Consider the following 19,210-nt stretch of genomic DNA (forward strand, 5'->3'; position numbering starts at 1 on the left):
TGATAGCTAAATGCATGTATTAGATAAATCACATTGCGAACAAGACTTCACACGAAACAAAAGTTTCAGTTTAAAGTTACTAATTATTTGACAGTGTACAATTAAAATTGCTTATTTACTTCCATAATTGTTTATACGAATTAAATAAGCAATGAGCAGTTATTCCAAGCTATGGAGTCTGGTTGCTGCACTGCACACTAGCCTATTAAATAATAACGGCTTGCTTACTTTTAGTTTTAAAATTATAATCACACAAATGATATCAACATACAGAATCAAAATTTGACTGTAAATTCACTTCATTGTCGAAAACAGAAAAATTTCCGCAAAACAAAGCTCGTGTATCGTCCGGAAGGACCCTCCGTGGGTGCGCGCGTCACAAATGAGTACTCGACACCACAGGTCGAGAACCACTACCCTAACTTTTCAACTAAAGAAAGGGCGATAAAACGAGATCTATTTATCAGAGAGCCCGTGATCATTTATACTTAAAACCCCAGGGATTAGTAACACCAACAAAAATTAATGCTTGACGCTTAACATCTATTTGTAAGTACCTCCTAGACGAGAAAAGTCCGGAACGAAAGGGCTTTGAGGCAAGTACTGTAATTAGAAGGAGAAACTCTTGGAACTCCATTCTATTCGTACATGTTACAATAAGTTACTCTAGGCTCTCGGACAGATCATAATAACTAACAGTGACAAAAGCAATTATTTGCAATATTACACTATCGATTTCTAAATTATCTCACAGATATCAGCCTCCCGACAAATTATCACAAATATCAGCCAGTCCGTCAATAATCTTTTTTTTTATAATTTTTGTTTCAATTTTGTACAAAAAATAAAATACATTTATACTACCAACGCAGCAAGAAGATCAATTTTTAATTTAGTACCCGATGAAATGTAAAAATGGAAAATGCAGCTAATTCTAAACAACTTAGGCCTAGAGAATTCCATAGTACATGCAACAGCAGGTAATGTGTAAGATATTCCCTTTATTCCCAGCTCATTGAGCGTAGAAGTTCAAAAATAAGATTCAAGCTCTCATAAATATGTGTGCAAGTGTTTTTTTTTAAAGATTTCTCTTGAGATATTGAAATTTCAAGGAAAACCAAAAGGGGCGGGGGGGGGGGGGAATTTAGACCTGACCATACCACTTCATACGTCTTTAACCACATAATCCATTTCAATTTGCATGTTTAAAAGTAAAAATAAGGAAGTTATTATGCTCTAGAAATCATTATTTGTCAGAAAAATGACCCCCCCCCCCCCAAAAAAAAGGCTTTACCTAAAAGAGTGATCTTTTTGCTTTAAGGATCTCCTCCACCCAGGGGAAGTCTACCTTCTCAGGGATTAGAATTTCCTTCAATAGCAATCGAATCAAACGGACGGCAATAACAAGTAGGTTCAGGCTTTATTTGAACAATTGCTGAGCGACATTTTTGGCTAAAGCTATGTAAAGCTTTTGACTTCACATTACCAGCAAATAGCTTCTACCGATTATGCACACCAGCGTTGGGGTTTAGGTTATTGTGGGAGCTAATCCTCAGAAAATTTTTGTGTTAAAGTGTCATTTTTTTGTGTTTAACGCCCCTTCCCCAATATTATAAAAAAACAACTGGGAGAAGATACATAATTTTATATTCTGCGCCTGAATCCTCTATGCCTGGTCCTGTCAATGTTAAAGAACAATAGAGCAAAAACAAGCTTCTATGGTCCGTATCTCACACAGAGCTTGAATATGAGAAGGGCGCTCTAACAAAACTTTTAAAAACGCTCTGGACGAAGGCACCAATTGCCGAGTCTGATTAGAATTTTTATTTTAAAGATTTTAAAATTACTGATTTTCTCTGGCTTTAAATTATTCATTGATTTTCGTTTTAGGGGATGAATTTATTTTTTCTTACAGATAATTTTGGAGCATAAAATGATTCAAAGAGTTTAAGATCATTCATTTAAATAGTTAGTTAACAAGAATTTCAAAGTGCAAATTTTAATGACTATTTAGGCCTAAAGATTTTTTTTTTCTAGTGTTTTAGGATATTTCCTCGGAATTTTCTTCGGGAGTTTTCACACAGTTCCTGGAAGGATTCTCGTTCCCTCCCAAGCTTCTACAGACACACCTTTAGAGCAACAATTTATATCTATATTTCTTGTTTTTATCCTTAATAGCTTAAACATCAGTCCTTTATCAAAGACATTTACAAGGATTCAAGCTTCTTCGTCTAGCTTTGAAACACAACTAAGAAAATATCTAAAAGTCACGTTATTTCTTTATAGTTCCTTTTTACAGCCCAACAAAAAGCATGGACTACACCCAAGATAAACTTAAATTCAAACTGAATCTATGCAAAGGACGTTTTCATGGAGATAAAATGGTAATTTAAAGACGACAAAAACAAGCCTCGGAAGCATTTCCTCAGACAAAGATGCAAAATCTTGGCCATTAAATAGAAGGTCACCGACTTCTAATCAAGATTTATTCTATAATGAGTTTCTACTTAAAAACTAAAACTACAGGATGAAAATATATTGCAAAAAGGGGGCTATATTTTATAGCCCCCACTCCTATTGTAGACAACTCATTGCAACAGAGAGCCAACTGACACAAGCAAAACTGCGCAAAATCTTCCTCCACATTACCTGCTCTAAGCTTCACCCTTGACTCCCTCCCATGGCGTCCTAATTTCCTTAAAATCCCTTCTTATAACTTCACATTGTAAGTATATTGTAAGCATTATTACTGTATATACAATTATTTCACAATAAAAACTGTATTATAAAATGTGTGCCTCATAGCCATATATATATATATATATATATATATATATATATATATATATATATATATATATATATATATATATATATATATATATATATATATATATATATATATATATATATATATATATATATATATATATATATATATATATATATATATATATATATGTAAAATTATTTAGAAAGGGTATGCTATCACGTAGAAAAGTATACAAATTCTTGGATAATTTCAGAGGGTCAAACAAAGCTACTTTGACATCCTTTTATTTATGAACATTTATACTAGTTTCTCCTTGATTGCCTAACTCTTTCGAATCTCCTACAAAAATTTAGGCTCAAACTTTTGTTCCAGGAATTTGGCCGTTGCAAATATTCAAACCATTGAGGCAACCACACGTTTCAACTTTTTTTACCCTCTCGTGGGATTTTTATTGTGTAGCTCAAAGCCCTTTGAATTGGCATGGCCAATATACTGCTAGAGCCGTAGAAAGTTTTAAAATCTCACATTTCTTTGCTTGTACTTTTAAAATGATACTTTTATTGCCTTTAAAATGTTTTGTTCATGAATAGGGTTATTTCCCAAAAGGGTCAATTTTATAAAAGAGAAAACTTGTTTATCTTGAGCGTCAGACATTGGAAGATGAAACATTTGGTCCTTGAAAACTTTTTAGGGAAATGCTAATTACATTTATTGTTTCGCTCTTCCCCCATGAACTTACTTTATATAAAAGATTTTAAATACTTATAGAAGATAAAACACAACGGAAACATCCATGGAAAATATTCTTTTAAACTTAAGTCCCAAAAGCTTTTTTGCTTGCCATATTTTCAAAAAATATGAAGGACCGGTTTTTCAACTAGTAAAATCAAGATTTGGGAAAAATCAAATCTCGGGCAATACACAGGGGGTGGAGGGGGGGTGGATTCTAGGTCCCTCCTCGCAGGCAAAAGAAAAACTGCGTATAGTAGTACTTATTCGGTTATACGTTGGTTAACAGACTTTTTCACAGTCAAACCCCATCCCATCCTGAATTAAAATCCTGGGTACAGCCCTGCTTGAGTCTTGAAAAAGTTATTCCTATCAAAAGCAAACAAATTGTCTTTCTTTTATTGCTTTGAAATATATTTCAAACCAGAAAAAGAAAATGCCACCCTTATGATTTGCCTTTGACTTAACGACTTTTTTCGAGCGGTTCTTTATTTATAAACAGAAATAGGTATTTTCCAAACTCAACTTAATTTCAAATCACACCTACTTCCTGCCTTTCTTAATTGGTAAAGATCCGATATTATTTTTTTGCTAGTTTAATCAAGACTAGAATTAATCCCAAGTCTAAGACTGTACACAGAAGTTGGGAGGGGGGATGTTGATACCATCCAAAATAAAAATTTCACAAAAGAAATTTTTTAGTTATACGACTGTCTAGATTTTTTTTCTTAGTTATAACTTCCTTCTCCTTAAACCTAACAGAGCTTTTGTACGACCTTGAACTTAGTTTCTTTTCAAATTTCGATTGGACTAGTAACAAACATTCAACAATAACTCGAGTATGAAAATCAACAGCCCTGGTATGTAAATGAAAAATAAAAAGAGAGCAATGAAGGAAAGGGAAAAGGAAAAGCTGTCATCAGTACACTGGATAACATTGCGCAATGATGATGATTAATTTAGTACATTAGCTTAATAGTACCAATGTTTTTGCGTTAAATTAATATTTTAGCCTAAAACTGGCATATTTATTTTCTATGAACCACTAGTTGTCACTGGTACTTCTGTAGCAATATTTTGTACTAAATTAATGTTTCAGCCTACCAGCCTAGCCTGCATGAAGGATGACAGGTTGCCGAAGATTGTCCTTTTTGGCCAACCGTCTGGGGGTACACGGAAAGCAGGTCGTCCTCGTCTGGGTTGGGAGGATGTCATAAATAAAGATTTAAAAGAAATGGGAACTTCCTGGGAGGGTGTAAAGAGGGACGCCATGAATAGATTAGGTTGGAGGAGGAGCGTGCGTAGCTGTGTTGGCCTCAGGCGACTTAGTGCTGCAGTGAGTTAGAAGTAGTTGTAGTAGCCTACCAGTATCAACATGCTTTAGTGTGACCGACTTGCTAAAGTAGGATTTTTGAAAACAAATTCCCAGTCTTCTAGGACCATTTTTCCATGCAGTTACTCCTGAAAAAAAAAACAAAAAACACACACACACACAAACAGAACATTTTTGTACATAGGAGCTTGAAACCTCTGCTGTAGGGTTTTCTGATTTGCTCAATCTGACAGTGTGATTTTCATTAAGATCAGATGATTTTTTGGGAGTATTTCCACTCTTTTTCGAAAACCAGACAAATTTTTTACTCGTAGCTCTTGATGGGTGACATTAAACTAAATCAAATTTGTATTTTTGGAACCAGCATAAAAGTCCAATCCTTTTCACGCATCTAATGGTATCAAAATTCCCTTTTTAGAGTTTAGGTTACTATTGGGTCGAATCACCCCTTACTTACAGTTCGTTTATCATGAACTGTTTGCAAATTAGATTCACGATTTTTCAAAATATATACTGTTGTGTAAGCTTTCACTGACTGCCACTTATTTTCACTGTCCATGGTGTTTTAAATATTTTGTATTAGTCTCCACGAGCTCGGTTGTCCTTTAAAAAGTTCGTATAATGATGGGATATTTCAAATTTGTCAAAAGTATGATCTTTTTTCTTGTATTCCGTTTTTGATCTACATTTGTTTTGTAGGTTTTGTAGGTTTGCTGGTAGAAGTAAACTTATAATTACTATTATTAAAAAGAGTTACCTATATAAATAATCTTTCCGCATTTTGATATTGCCGCCGAAGATTCAATTCTTCCACCAAGATTTGTAGTCCATAGCTTCTCTCCCGTAAGGCCATTAATGGCAGAAAACTCTTTCGAATGCGAGCCAATAAATATCACAGGGTAATTTCTAGAAAAAAAAGTAACAAAAAAGACTACTTGAAAGTCTCAAATCCAAGACTAAGAGACTATTACCCTGTCAGAGTCAGGCTGGGAAACAGATCCGTAAATAAGTCTTGAGGACCTTGGTCCCATTTAGCAAAAGTACAAATAGCCTATATACGTCATCACGACTGTCGTATCTCAACCTTTATTTTGTTTTAAAAGTTTCTATTGAAATAATCAAGATGATATTATGTTTCGGAAATTGCCCCCAAAATTAATTTTAACAAAACTGAAGATTTGTATTTTGTATTAAAGTCAGTGTATTTATGAATATCAATTTTTGAGGATGTCTCGAAAAATTCAATTATTTTTTGTGGAAATTCGGGAAATCTGGGAACTTTACGGGGAAGTACTGGCTAATTCAATGGGTTGGGCACTGTTGAAAAATTTTTGAGCATTTTGTAATCTTACTAAATTTTAGATGAATACGATCCTCGATTTAACAGGAGGCTCCAGTCTACACTAAATAGATAAAAATGCAGTTCCTGGAAAATTCTTACAGAAAAATAGTATAAATAAGGAACACAGAAACAGAGATTATGCCACTTAAAAACTATAAGCAAATACGAAAGTAAAGAAAAAAAAAAGAAATCCAATGTGAGACAAAAGAAAAAAAGAAATACCCTGTCAGGTTTAGGGTGGGAAATAGATGCGTAAATAAGTCTTAAGTCACGAGAAAAATTTATAGTCAACGTTTAATAAGGGGTTGTTCAACTTGACGTAAATTCGTTTTGATGATTTGTATTTTATGTAAATTACGTCTTATCTATTGCATATTAAATTAATTATTTAATTTTTATATAAAAAAATAAAAAAAACTTTAGTACGTACATTATTAATTGCAAACCGTGTAATTTACAAAGTTAAAAAAATCCCTAATAAATTCTTTTTTGTAATTTCGACAATAGAAAAAGTATCATCCAAAAATTCGATCCTAAATTAAGTCTAATTTCAAATTAAACTTAAAACATGAACCAGTCAACAACTTCCCAGACATCTGGGGACACTTCCCTATTTGGGATGTAAGTTAGAACAATATATACTCTAGGATCAAACAGTTCGTGGCAACGAACTGTAGTAAGGAGCGACCCGGCTCAATAGTAACCAAAACTCTAAAAAATGGAATTTTGATACCAATAGCTACATCAAAAGAATCGCATTTTAATGCTAATTTTAAATATACAAGTTTCATCAAATTTAGTCTTACGCGTCAGAAAATTTGCCTTATTTTAGAATATAGGGGGAAACACCCCGTAAAAGTCATAGAATATTAATCATCAGATTCAGATTCATCAGATTCAGCGTATCAGAGAACCCTATTGTAGAAGTTTCAAGCTCCTATCTACAAAAACGTGGAATTTTGTATTTTTTTGCCAGAAGGCAGATCAAGTGGTCCTAGAATGTTGCGAGAGGGCTCATTCGAACGGAAATGAAAAGTTCTAGTGCCCTTTTTAAGTGACCAAAAAAATTGGAGGGCACCTAGGCCCCCTCCCACGCTAATTATTTTCCCAAAGTCAACGGATCAAAATTCGGAGATAGCCATTTTATTCAGCATAGTCGAAAAACCTTATAACTATGTCTTTGGGGACGACTTACTCCCCCACAGTCCCCGTGGGAGGGGCTACAAGTTACAAACTTTGACCAGTGCTTACATATAGTAATGGTTATTGGGAAATGTACAGACGTTTTCAGGGGGATTTTTTGGTTAGTGGGAGGGGTTGAGAAGGAAGGACATGTTGGGGGAGCTTTCTATCGAGGAATTTGTCATGGGGGAAGAAAATTTCCATGAAGGGAGTACAGGATTTTCTAGCATTATTTAAAAAAAAACAATGGAAAAATAAATATGAAAAAGTGTAGAATCTATTGTAGAAGTTTCAAGCTCCTATCTACAAAAACGTGGAATTTTGTATTTTTTTGCCAGAAGGCAGATCAAGTGGTCCTAGAATGTTGCGAGAGGGCTCATTCGAACGGAAATGAAAAGTTCTAGTGCCCTTTTTAAGTGACCAAAAAAATTGGAGGGCACCTAGGCCCCCTCCCACGCTAATTATTTTCCCAAAGTCAACGGATCAAAATTCTGAGATAGCCATTTTATTCAGCATAGTCGAAAAACCTTATAACTATGTCTTTGGGGACGACTTACTCCCCCACAGTCCCCGTGGGAGGGGCTACAAGTTACAAACTTTGACCAGTGCTTACATATAGTAATGGTTATTGGGAAATGTACAGACGTTTTCAGGGGGATTTTTTGGTTAGTGGGAGGGGTTGAGAAGGAAGGACATGTTGGGGGAGCTTTCTATCGAGGAATTTGTCATGGGGGAAGAAAATTTCCATGAAGGGAGTACAGGATTTTCTAGCATTATTTAAAAAAAAACAATGGAAAAATAAATATGAAAAAGTGTTTTCAACTGGAAGTAAGGAGCAAACTTAAAACGAACAGTAATTATTACGCATATGAGGGGCTCACCTCCTCCTAATACCTCGCTCTTTATGCTAAAGTATTTTTGGTAATTTCAACTATTTATTCTACGGCTTTTGTGATCCAGGGGTCATTCTTAATGAATTGGGACAAAATTTAAGCTGTAGTGTAAAGAGCGAGGTACTGACGAGGGGCTGAACCCCCTCATATATGTAATAAAAACATGAGGATACAAAAGTTCGTTAAGTAAGCTAATTTATAAGTTACTTATATCTTTTACTAATAAAACACTCGTAAAAAATTAAAAGTTCTAGTTGGCTTTTTAAGTAATTAAATAAAAAAAACAAGTTTTTTCAACTGATAGTAAGGAGTGACATCAAAACTTAAAACGCACAGAAATTACTTCGTATATGAAAGAGGCTGCTTCCTCATCAACGTCCCGCTCTTTACGCTAAAGTTTGACTCTTTCTCTCAATTCTTCTTTGTAAAACAGTAAAAAACTTTAGCGTAAAGAGCGGGGCGTTGATGAGGAAGCAGCCTCTTTCATATACGAAGTAATTTCTGTGCGTTTTAAGTTTTGATGTCACTCCTTACTATCAGTTGAAAAAACTTGTTTTTTTTTAATTTAATTTCTGAACGTTTTTGAACCAATGCATGTTTTGATTTTGGCTCTCCGCAGAGGAATAATCAAAACGAAATTTGCATATTTTTTTTTTTTGGCTCAATGGCCTTCTCATAATTTTGATCGAATGATTTTGAGAAAAAAAGAGCGGGGGACGAAGCCTAGTTGCCCCCCGATTTTTTGGTTAATTAAAAAGGCAACTAGAACTTTTAATTTTTTACGAATCTTTTTATTGGTAAAAGATTTACGTAACTTATAAATTAGCTTACGTAAAGAACTTTTGTATTCTCATGTTTTTATTACATATATGAGGGGATTCGCCCCATCGCCAGTACCTCGCTCTTTACACTAAAGCTTAAATTTTATCCCAATTCATTAAGAATGACCCCCTGAATCACAAAAGCCGTAGAATAAGTAGTTGAAATTACCGAAAATACTTTAGCGTAAAGAGCGAGGTATTAGAAGGAGGTGAGCCCCTCATATGGGTAATAATTTCTGTTTGTTTTAAGTTTTATTGCTGTTCCTTACTTCCAGCTGAAAAAGCTTTTTCACTTTTATTTTTTAATTGTTTTTTTTTAATAATGCTAGTAAATCCTGCTCTCCCTTCATGGAAATTTTCTTCTCCCATTACAAATTCTCGAAGGAAAGTTCCCCCAGCATATCCCCCTCTTCTCAACCCCTCCCCCAAACCAAAAAATCCTCTTGAAAACGCCTGTATACTTCCCAATAACCATTACTATATGTAAGCACAGGTCAAAGTTTGTAACTTGTTGCCCCTCCCACGGAGACTGTGGGGGAGTAAGTCGTCCCCAAAGACATAGTTATAAGGTTTTTCGACTACGCTGAATAAAATGGCTATCTCAGAATTTTGATCCGTTGACTTTGGGAAAATAATTAGCGTGGGAGGGGGCCTAGGGGCCCTCCAATTTTTTTGGTCACTTAAAAAGGGCACTAGAACTTTTCATTTCCGTTAGAATGAGCCCTCTTGCAACATTCTAGGACAACTGGGTCGATACGATCACCCCTGGGAAAAAAAAACAACAAAAAAACAAAAAAACAAATAAACACGCATCCGTGATCTGCCTTCTGGCAAAAAATGCAAAATTCCACATTTTTGTAGATAGGAGCTCGAAACTTCTACAGTAGGGTTCTCTGATACGCTGAATCTGATGGTGTGATTTTCGTTAAGATTCTATGACTTTTAGGGGGCGTTTCCCCCTATTTTCTAAAATAACGCAAATTTTCTCAGGCTCGTAACTTTTGATGGGTAAGACTAAACTTGATGAAACTTATATATTTAAAACCAGCATTAAAATGCGATTCTTTTGATGTAGCTATTGGTATCAAAATTCCATTTTTTAGAGTTTTGGTTACTATTGAGCCGGGTCGCTCCTTACTACAGTTCGTTACCACGAACTGTTTGACCAAAAAATCGGAGGGTAACTAGGCTTCCTCCCCCGCTCTTTTTTTTCTCAAAATCATTCGATCCAGATTATGAGAAAGCCATTTAGCCAAAAAAATAAATATGCAAATTTCGTTTTGATTATTCCTCTGCGGAGAGCCAAAATCAAAACATGCATTGATTCAAAAACGTTCATAAATTAAATAAAAAAACAAGTTTTTTTAACTGAAAGTAAAGAGCGACATTAAAATTTAAGCGAACAGAAATTACTTCGTATATGAAAGGGATTGCTTCCTCATCAACGCCCCGCTCTGTACGCTGAAGTTTTTTACTGTTTTAAAAAGAAGTGTTGAGAGAAAGAGTCAAACTTTAGCGTAAAGAGCGGGGCGTTGATGAGGAAGCAGCCCCTTTCATATACGAAGTAATTTCTGTTCGTTTTAAGTTTTAATGTCAGCGTAAATAAGTCCTGAGGCACGAGAAAAATTTCTAGTCGACGCTTAAGAAGGGGTTGTTCAACTTGATGCGGATTTGTTTTAATGATTTATATTTTATGTAAATTACGTCTTATCTATTGCATATTAAATTAACTATTTAATTCTTAAATCTTGAAAAAAATAATAAATTAAAGTAAATACATTATTAATTGCAAACCGTTTGATTTACAAAGTTAAAGAAATCCCTAATATTTTTTTTTTGTAATTTCTGCAATAGAAAAAGTATCATCCAAGAATTCGACCTTAAATTAGGTTTTATTTCAAATTCAACTTAATACAGTAACCAGTCAATAAACTTCCTAGACATTTGGGGAGGCTTCCTTATTTGGGAATTCACAATAGTGTTCTTGAATTTTAGTAGACTCCTATCTAAATTATCGAGGTAGCAAATTATAAGTAAGGAGCGACTTGGCCCAGTGTTAATCGAAATTCTAAAAAAAAGTAATTTTGATAAAAATAGATACATGAAAAGAATTAGCTTTACATGCAGAATCCAAATACATGAAATTCATTAAGTTTAATGCTATCCATCAAAATATGAGAGCCTGACAAAATTTGCCTAATTTTCAAAAAAGTGGGGAAACATCCTCAAAAGTAAAGCAATCTTAATGAAAATCGCACTATCAGATTCAGGCTATGAGGAATGTTGTAATCTGTGCTAGAAGAAGGATAACGAAAGCTTGTTTATTTGTTTTTTATTTCTTAGGGGGGAGGGGATCATTTCGAACCAATGGTCTTAGAAGGTTGCGGGGCTAGGGCTCACTCAAACTTAAGTCAACGGTTCTAGTACCCTTTTTCACTGTCCAAAAAGATTGGAGGACAAGGGCAACAGCCCCCTCCCATACCCCCTTTTCCCAAAGACACCAGATCAGGATTTTTATATATCCAGAATTTTTGATTCAGCATAGTTAAGAAATTCAATACCTATGCCTTTGGGGATGGCATGACCCCCATAGTCCCCTGGGAAGGGTTGTAAGCTACGAAACTTGCCTATTGTTCACATAAATTATTTGTTATTGGGCAATACACGGACAGTTTTGGTAGGTATTTACTGCAGAGAGGAAAGTTTTCGCGGGAAACTTTCCACGAGATACTTCACACTGGACAGGGGAAGAGAAGGAGATTTCCTGGTATAATTTTAAGAACGGTCAGGAATTTAATAAAAAAAAAAAAAAATCAGATAAAAGTAAAGAGCAGCATTAAAACTTAAAACGAACAGAAATCATTCCGTCTATGAAGGAGACTGTCCGCATCTCAATTCCCCGCTCTTTTTCACTAAAGTTTGACTTTAAGTCACATTTCTTTGAGAAAGACTGCTGAAACATAAAAGCCGTTGAATTTGAATGACAAGTAGTTTTAAAGACCTTTAAGCCTTTAGCGCAAAGAACCAAGGATTGAGATATTGCTTGAAGATCCATCGACCTAGTAGCAGCTTTTTTTCAAACAGTGGAGGAAAATTTCCCTTTTTAACCTAATTTACGAGCCTATTGGCGAGTTGATGACTTGAAAAATGAAAATACTTTATATTTATCCACTTTGAAATCAAAATTTGTGTTGTAAGATGGGAAAATACTTCCAAAGATATTCCACAGAAAATTAGCATTTAAATGAGTGCGAATAAAAAAACTCTGACAGTATTATTGCCGGTCTTAGCAGGGAAGAACGACATTGGGATAGAAAATTAAAATGCAAAAGAAATTTTTGGATTATCTGGTACTACTGAAAGTACTATAGGCTTTATTCATATCTACAATCTCCCCATCGGCCACAAAAAGGTCCCCCCGAGGTGGAAGTTTCAACAATCTTGTAAAAAAAATTTCTCGCTCTCGTTTCTAGACGGGGTTGAGGTTGAAGAGAAAATAAATGGGATCAATAATACTAAATAAGAAAGATTAATATTACTGATAATACTAAGATTAAGATTAATACTAAGATTAATAATACTAACATAATACTAAATAAGAAATTGATTCTTCAAAAGATTAATAATCCTTCTACCCCCCCCCCCAATTAACGCCATCGTGTCGATAAAAAATAAGCTAAGAAATAACATGAAACTCGGAAATTCAGCAAACTTTCCAAGGGACTGGGACGCAATTTTTACGGCAGTAATTATTATATTTGAAAAGAATAGAATGGAGGATGTCGTGGTTTATTTTTTTTCTATCTGATTTTTGTTCTATAAGTAACCTATACCCCCAAGCTCCACCCTTTTCCTTCTATTCAAGACGTTGAGTTTTTATGAATTTGAAAAATTTTGTGTTAGGTCAATAAAACTTTGAAAAATGGATCCAAACTTAAAAGCCAAATTTCAGCTTAAAAGCCATTCAGCTTAAAAGCCAAACCCCAAGAACTGCTTTGCCAAGGCCATCGGTTTAAGGAGAAGCAGGCTTTTATGAAACCTGAATTTTGATTTGTTGAAGATTAGAAATATACATATTACCTGATTATGCGAGGTATTTTCCAGAGGGACAAATACCCCCAAGCTCCACCCTTTTCCTTCCATTCAAGACGTTGAGTTTTTATGAATTTGAAAAATTTTGTGTTAGGTCAATAAGACTTTGAGATATGGATCCAAACCCCTAATAAGGGACCCGGGAGAATCCTTAGTATCATACAACCACATCTTCTCTACTTATGAGGCTTAGAGATTCTAAGAAAATCAGCCCCACCACTAATTAAAATTATAAGTTCAGCTTAAAAGCCAAACCCCAAGAACTGGTTTGCCAAGCCCAACGGTTTAAGGAGAAGGTTAATGTTAAGGTTAACATTAACGGTTAATTAACGGTATTATTAACGATATATTATCGGTAACGGTATAACGGTATTAAGGTTAAGGCTAACGTTAACGTTAACGGTTAACGGTTAAGGCTTTTATGAAACCTGAATTTTGTTTTGTTGAAGATTAGAAAGATACATATTACCTGATGATGCAAGGCATTTTTCAGAGGGACAAATAGCTTTGCAAAGGGAAAATAATACTACAATAAGTTAGAAGTAGCAGTTTCTAATACACAGTGTTTTCAAACTCAATCATACATGTACATTCTGGAGCAATCGGCTAGATTTAGCCAAACCAAAAGACGACAACTTTGATATTTATTTCATTTATTACGAAAAAATTATGTTTCTTCAAATTACACTGTAAGATATCATTCTGTGGATCCCTATTTTCATAGTAGGATCAAAGTATAATCAAATAGTTCGTGTAAACGAATTGTAAGTAAGAAGTGACTCGGCCTCATAGTAACCAAAACTAAAAAAAAAAAAAAAAAAAAAAAAAAAAATCTGACACCAATTATGAAATGAAAAGAATTGGCTTCTTATGCTGATTCCAAAAATATAAAATTCCTCAAGTTTAATGTTACCAACCTAATGCTATGATGCTGCGAAAACTTGCCTGATTTTCAAAAAAGGCACCCCCCTCCAGAAGTCAGGTGATCATAATAGAAATCACACCATGAGATTCAGCAGAATCTCATCTGAGATTCAGCAGAAATCTACTAGAGAACCCTGTTGTAGAGGTGAATCTCTCTGAGATTCAGCAGAAATCTACTAGAGAACCCTGTTGTAGAGGTTTCAAGCTCCTATCTATGAAAAAATTTAAATTTTTGTTTTTTGCCAGAAGAAAGATCATGGACGCGTGTTTATTTATTTTATTTTCCCCAAGGGTGATTGTATCAAGCCACGTCCAAGAAGATCGTGAGAGGGCTCATTTGCACGGAAATTACATGTTCTAGCGCCCCTTTTCAGCAACCGCAAAGATTGGGGGGGGGCAACGAGCCCCCTCCCACGCCCCCTTTTCCCCAAAGACATCCGATCGAAAATTTGAAAAGGTCATTTGGTTTATAATAGTTTAAAAGTCCAAAAACTAGGCCTCTAGGGATAGCATGACCCAGACAGCCCCTGGGGAAAGGGCTGTAATCTGTGGAATTTTCCCATTGTTTACATATAGTATTTGTTATTAGGATATATAGGGAAATTTTCTGCGGGGGGATTTTCCACAGGAAAAATTTTCCTTTGGGAAAGAAAGATTCTCGGGGGATTTTTCCAGGGAAATATTACACAGGGGAAGGAGTTCCTAACATGACTTGAAAACTATCAGAAATTATAAAAAAAACAAGTTTATCCAGCCGAAAGTAAGGAGCAACATTGAACAGAAACTAGTTCCTATATGAGCAGAAGGGGGGGGGCAGCCCCTTCTTAAACCCTCATACTTTACATTAAAGTTTGAATTTTTGTACCAATTCTTTAAGAGCGACTTCCGAAACGCAAGAGTCATTAAATTTGAATAAGAAGTACTCTGAAAAAACTTTAAGGCTTAAACATAAAGAGTGAAGAACGAGGACGGAGCAGCCCACCTCATATACAAAACAATTTCTGCTCATTTTAAGTTTGTATAATGATGATTAATTTCAGTTGAAAAAATAGTTTTCTGTTTAATTTTATCACTGCTAGAACTCAAACACTAGCATCAGCATACTTAGGATTTGTAATGGGACGAATCATGATGCAACGGTAAAGTATAACTTTTCGGACGTAAAAATTTTAGCCTGAATTTCAACCAATACATTTACCAACATGAAACTTGGTCGAAAAAGAACATCCCAGAAATGCTTTTATCTTCCGGCCGACCAAACCAATATCTTCTGATTTATCCCAACTAGCCACAAACGTAGGTAACAAGCTTACCCTCTTGGTGTCGATACAAAGAGCAAAGATGAAACTTACTTTTCCGTTAAAGATTTTTATAGGTTGAAAGCTTAGCCAATAAATATACCCTCAGAATTAGAAGAAACGAGTCCCTTTCAGCATAAAAGCAAACAATCAATAATGAACCTAGATTGTTGAGAATGAATGGGCTTTTACTTAAACAAAATTAAATTTGTTTTATTCCGGATACCTGAAACAATAGCTGTCCGGTTAGTTACAGGTGGTCACCAGCAAAAGTGGTCTCAGTTAAGCTGGTCACCAGTACGGGTGGTACCATCGCAACTTGAGACCACCAGAACAGGGATGCAACTGAGAATGAAACAATACCCGTATATTCATTAAGGGTAAAACAAATCCTAATGTATTAGATACTAATAATGTATACGCATTTTATACTCTTTAAGAGTAACGTTTGAAGCACACAATTTTCCTAAGATTCCGAGCTCAGGACTAAGTGGTAGTCCAGCTCCAGAATAGTTACTGACATTTTTTTTCAAGATAAAGAAATGCTGTCTTTGAAGAACTCCCATTTTGTATATAAGCTAAACACAACATATTAGGCGTAATAACCTATTAAACTATCTACACTGGCGATAAATCTTCAAATAATTCACGTGGATATGAGTCTTCACATAAAAAAAGCTTACTCATGGGTTTTTACCAGCAAAGGTGATGCATCTACACATTTATTCATATTGCAGCTCCATTCCTCCATTATAACCAGGGAACCATCAGAATAGTTTTCATCAAATATTGCACAATCATTCTTGCTTCGAAATAATTCTAGAAATTGTCTTTCACGGGGACTTGGTAGTAGGTTCGTCTGATATGTGGAAATTGCGGGCTTGTTACTATCTGATATGTTCTTCAAGATCAGCGCAAGGTAGTCAAGAATGTCCTAGAAAAATATGGTAGAACTCAATTTTGGGCCTACCCAAGAACATTTAAGCGTACGCGTCGTCAACATATATACCACCTGGGACAACATTAAATAAATATGATTGCTTCTATATTTAATTGAATCCTAATTCCTTTTCAATTATGAAAATTGTTTGAAAAAAAGAAATGCATATACATCATGTGTTCACAGAAGTCAGACAAAATACACATTTAAACTATAAAATATGCAATTTTTGAACATTTCTTTGGTTAAAAATTAAAATTTGATTGCCACATTTTTCATAGTGATCAGAATATGTTCGTGTGACTTGACTTACCACTCGAGGCGGATTAGGGTCGATCTGAGCCCCCATAGCTCTCGTAAACTAGTTTCAAGATTAAGGGAACAAACCATTCTTCTTTTGGCGGAATCTAATACAAAATATGAAGTGCAGGAGCTAACATTCTGCAAAGACAAAACTTTTCAAAAATCTTACTTGGTCTGCCCTCTGCCTCTGAGAACACTCAGTCGCCATAAACAGTAACTTAAGCTACCATTCTCTAATCATTAATGATACTTTAAAAAAAAGGATGTACGATTATTTAGGCAAGGGCATAAATAAAATATGACCATTTACTGCCGACCAGAAACAGCTAAATTTATACCCTTTTTGTGACATACTTGCTCATATATCGAAAAACTTGTAGCGTTGCTAACTTAGTCGAATAGCAGAGAAAATGAATGAAGAAAATTCAATAATTTAATATACCAGCCATTTGGTGGCAACAATTCTTAGGTTAATTCATTTTCACTTATTAACTTGAGTATTGAGAACATCCTTAATCAGCTTATTTAATGTCCAAGTTCTTATATTGTTGCTACTTATTCGTATTTGTACGAGGACCAGACGTTTTCCATCTCACTTGGTATCTCAAGTTCAATTTTTTCACGTGAATTTGTTTAACCGTAAACTCCCCAGACTCACAGTGGCTGAGTTTGCAGAGCAAAGCTACTCACCTTCACCAAAACCCTGGTGATACTAGTATTCGAGCCCTCGTCCCGAATGACATAGAATAATTCAGTGTGCCATCCACTCGGCTAGACTATTATAACTAGATGTAATACCATCAAAACTATTAGTATACCATCCCCAGGCAGAGGAATAGCTCGAAGACTGGGCGATGCATGCTACAAAAAAAAGAACGCAAAGGAAATGGACGCAACCAGATTTGTTTAACAGGAATGATATTAAAATAACACTATAAACCTAGTTGGAGATTTGCCAGGAGAGATACTAGCGAATAAAATAACACCGCAAGGATTCCCATAGCTTTATTTTGCAACTGTTTAATGGGAAAAATATAGAACTGAATCGTATCCAGGTAAACAACTGAACAGTAATTAATATAGAATGAACAAGGGAAATACAGATTGATCTTAGAGCTGAAACAGGAACAAGGATTTGAAAAGATGCGTTCCAGCCACGTTCCTCCCCAGTCTGAGTCTTAGGTTAGCAATGTGAGCTTTCCAACTTAAGTTCTGGTCAACAATAACCCCAAGGTACCGAATTGCCTGAATTCAGGAGATCCTTACTGTTTGACTTGCATAGTTGACTTCGCCCTCTTTTAAAGATTGTACTGTAGCAGAAGATTTTGTAAATTGATTCTTAGAAGTGTTGATAAATTTGTTATAGTTGCGTGCACTTCCAAGTTATGATAAATTAATTCCGAACAAACAAAAACGCCAATCTCAGCCTTTTTTACATTTTTTTCCATTAATTACGACCCAGTCTAAGAGTCAAGCTCCCTTGGATCATGTATTTAAATTCATGTAAATTTATCCCAGAAAAAAAAACTTAAATTAGCTTGGGGAAAGGAAAAGGGTCTTTATAAACAAATTTAAACATGAGGCTAAATGTGTTATTTAGGATAGGTTTTATACTGTTCAATTTATCTCAGTACTAAGTTTTATGTAGTGGCTGTTCTGGCTTTTCGCACCCGGGGCAAAATCTTGATTAGCGCGCCCGTCTCCTGTTTCTCATAAAATCTTCAAGCCAAAGTTAAATAAAATTTTCATTGGTAAACCAAACTATTTTTAATTAATTAATAATTTATTGTTTAATTTTTTCATTGTTATCTAAATCATTTAATTATTATCAATTATTTTAATTTAGTTATTATTATTTCATTATTTTTTAACTTATTTTTATTTTATCAATTAATTAAGAATTTAAAAACTATTTTCATTCATTAACCCTTACTTTATTTTAATAAACATAAGATTTCCAAATTACAAACTGATTATAACCGTTAGATTATTTATTTGAAATTTTGCGCCCCTAAAATTTCTGAACCCAGGTCAAGTGTCCTCTTTCTTTCCCCTAAAACCACCTTTTTCTGAATTTATGGCATCCAGAATTTACTTGATCACTTTTGTTACAGCCTACCTACCAGTCACTTAGCTTGATTGTATTAGAATCCTAACGTATTCCTGAATTATAAGAAACCGTTTACTCTATCTTGACGTACTCACGGATCTTCATTACTTTCCCATAACCTCTCTTTAGATACCTCCCTTCAATAATATTGTCCCTGGAACAAACACACCTATTTCGCAATATAAATCATTGCCTTTAAAGCTTTGTCTTAAGTGGTTGTAGGCATAGATCACCTTCTAGGATGCTATAAAAGAGGACATTTCTCCCACAGAAACAAAAAATTTAAAACCTTTAAATTAAACTTTATCTGGAGCTTTGTGGACCCAGATAAAAGGGAAGTATTGTTTGTTTGTTTTTTTGGCTAATTTGTGTTTTGTAGGTTTCTGTCACGAGATTAAAATGTCCTTGTATTTTTATTTAGTTTATTCCATTTTCATTCTACGAGTTTTAACTGCTTTTTAATATTTTTC

General features: G+C 34.7%; 1 protein-coding gene across 4 annotated transcripts in view; it reads right to left on the minus strand.

Moving 5' to 3' along the window:
• LOC136028069 (beta-alanine-activating enzyme-like) overlaps positions 1–19,210 on the minus strand; it is a 133,123-nt gene that overhangs the window by 59,255 nt on the left and 54,658 nt on the right. For all 4 annotated transcript variants that reach the window (XR_010617733.1, XM_065705676.1, XM_065705673.1 and 1 more), the window contains exons 7-8: positions 16,071–16,321; positions 5,593–5,741 (exon numbers count right to left, since the gene is read on the minus strand). Coding sequence is in view for 3 of the 4 variants with exons in the window: in XM_065705676.1 (XP_065561748.1) it covers positions 5,593–5,741; positions 16,071–16,321 (400 nt within the window). In the remaining variant the exon portion in view is untranslated. The remainder of the gene's footprint in view (positions 1–5,592; positions 5,742–16,070; positions 16,322–19,210) is intronic.

This window comes from Artemia franciscana, chromosome 6 (genome assembly GCF_032884065.1).
Source record: "Artemia franciscana chromosome 6, ASM3288406v1, whole genome shotgun sequence".
Taxonomy (NCBI): domain Eukaryota; kingdom Metazoa; phylum Arthropoda; class Branchiopoda; order Anostraca; family Artemiidae; genus Artemia; species Artemia franciscana.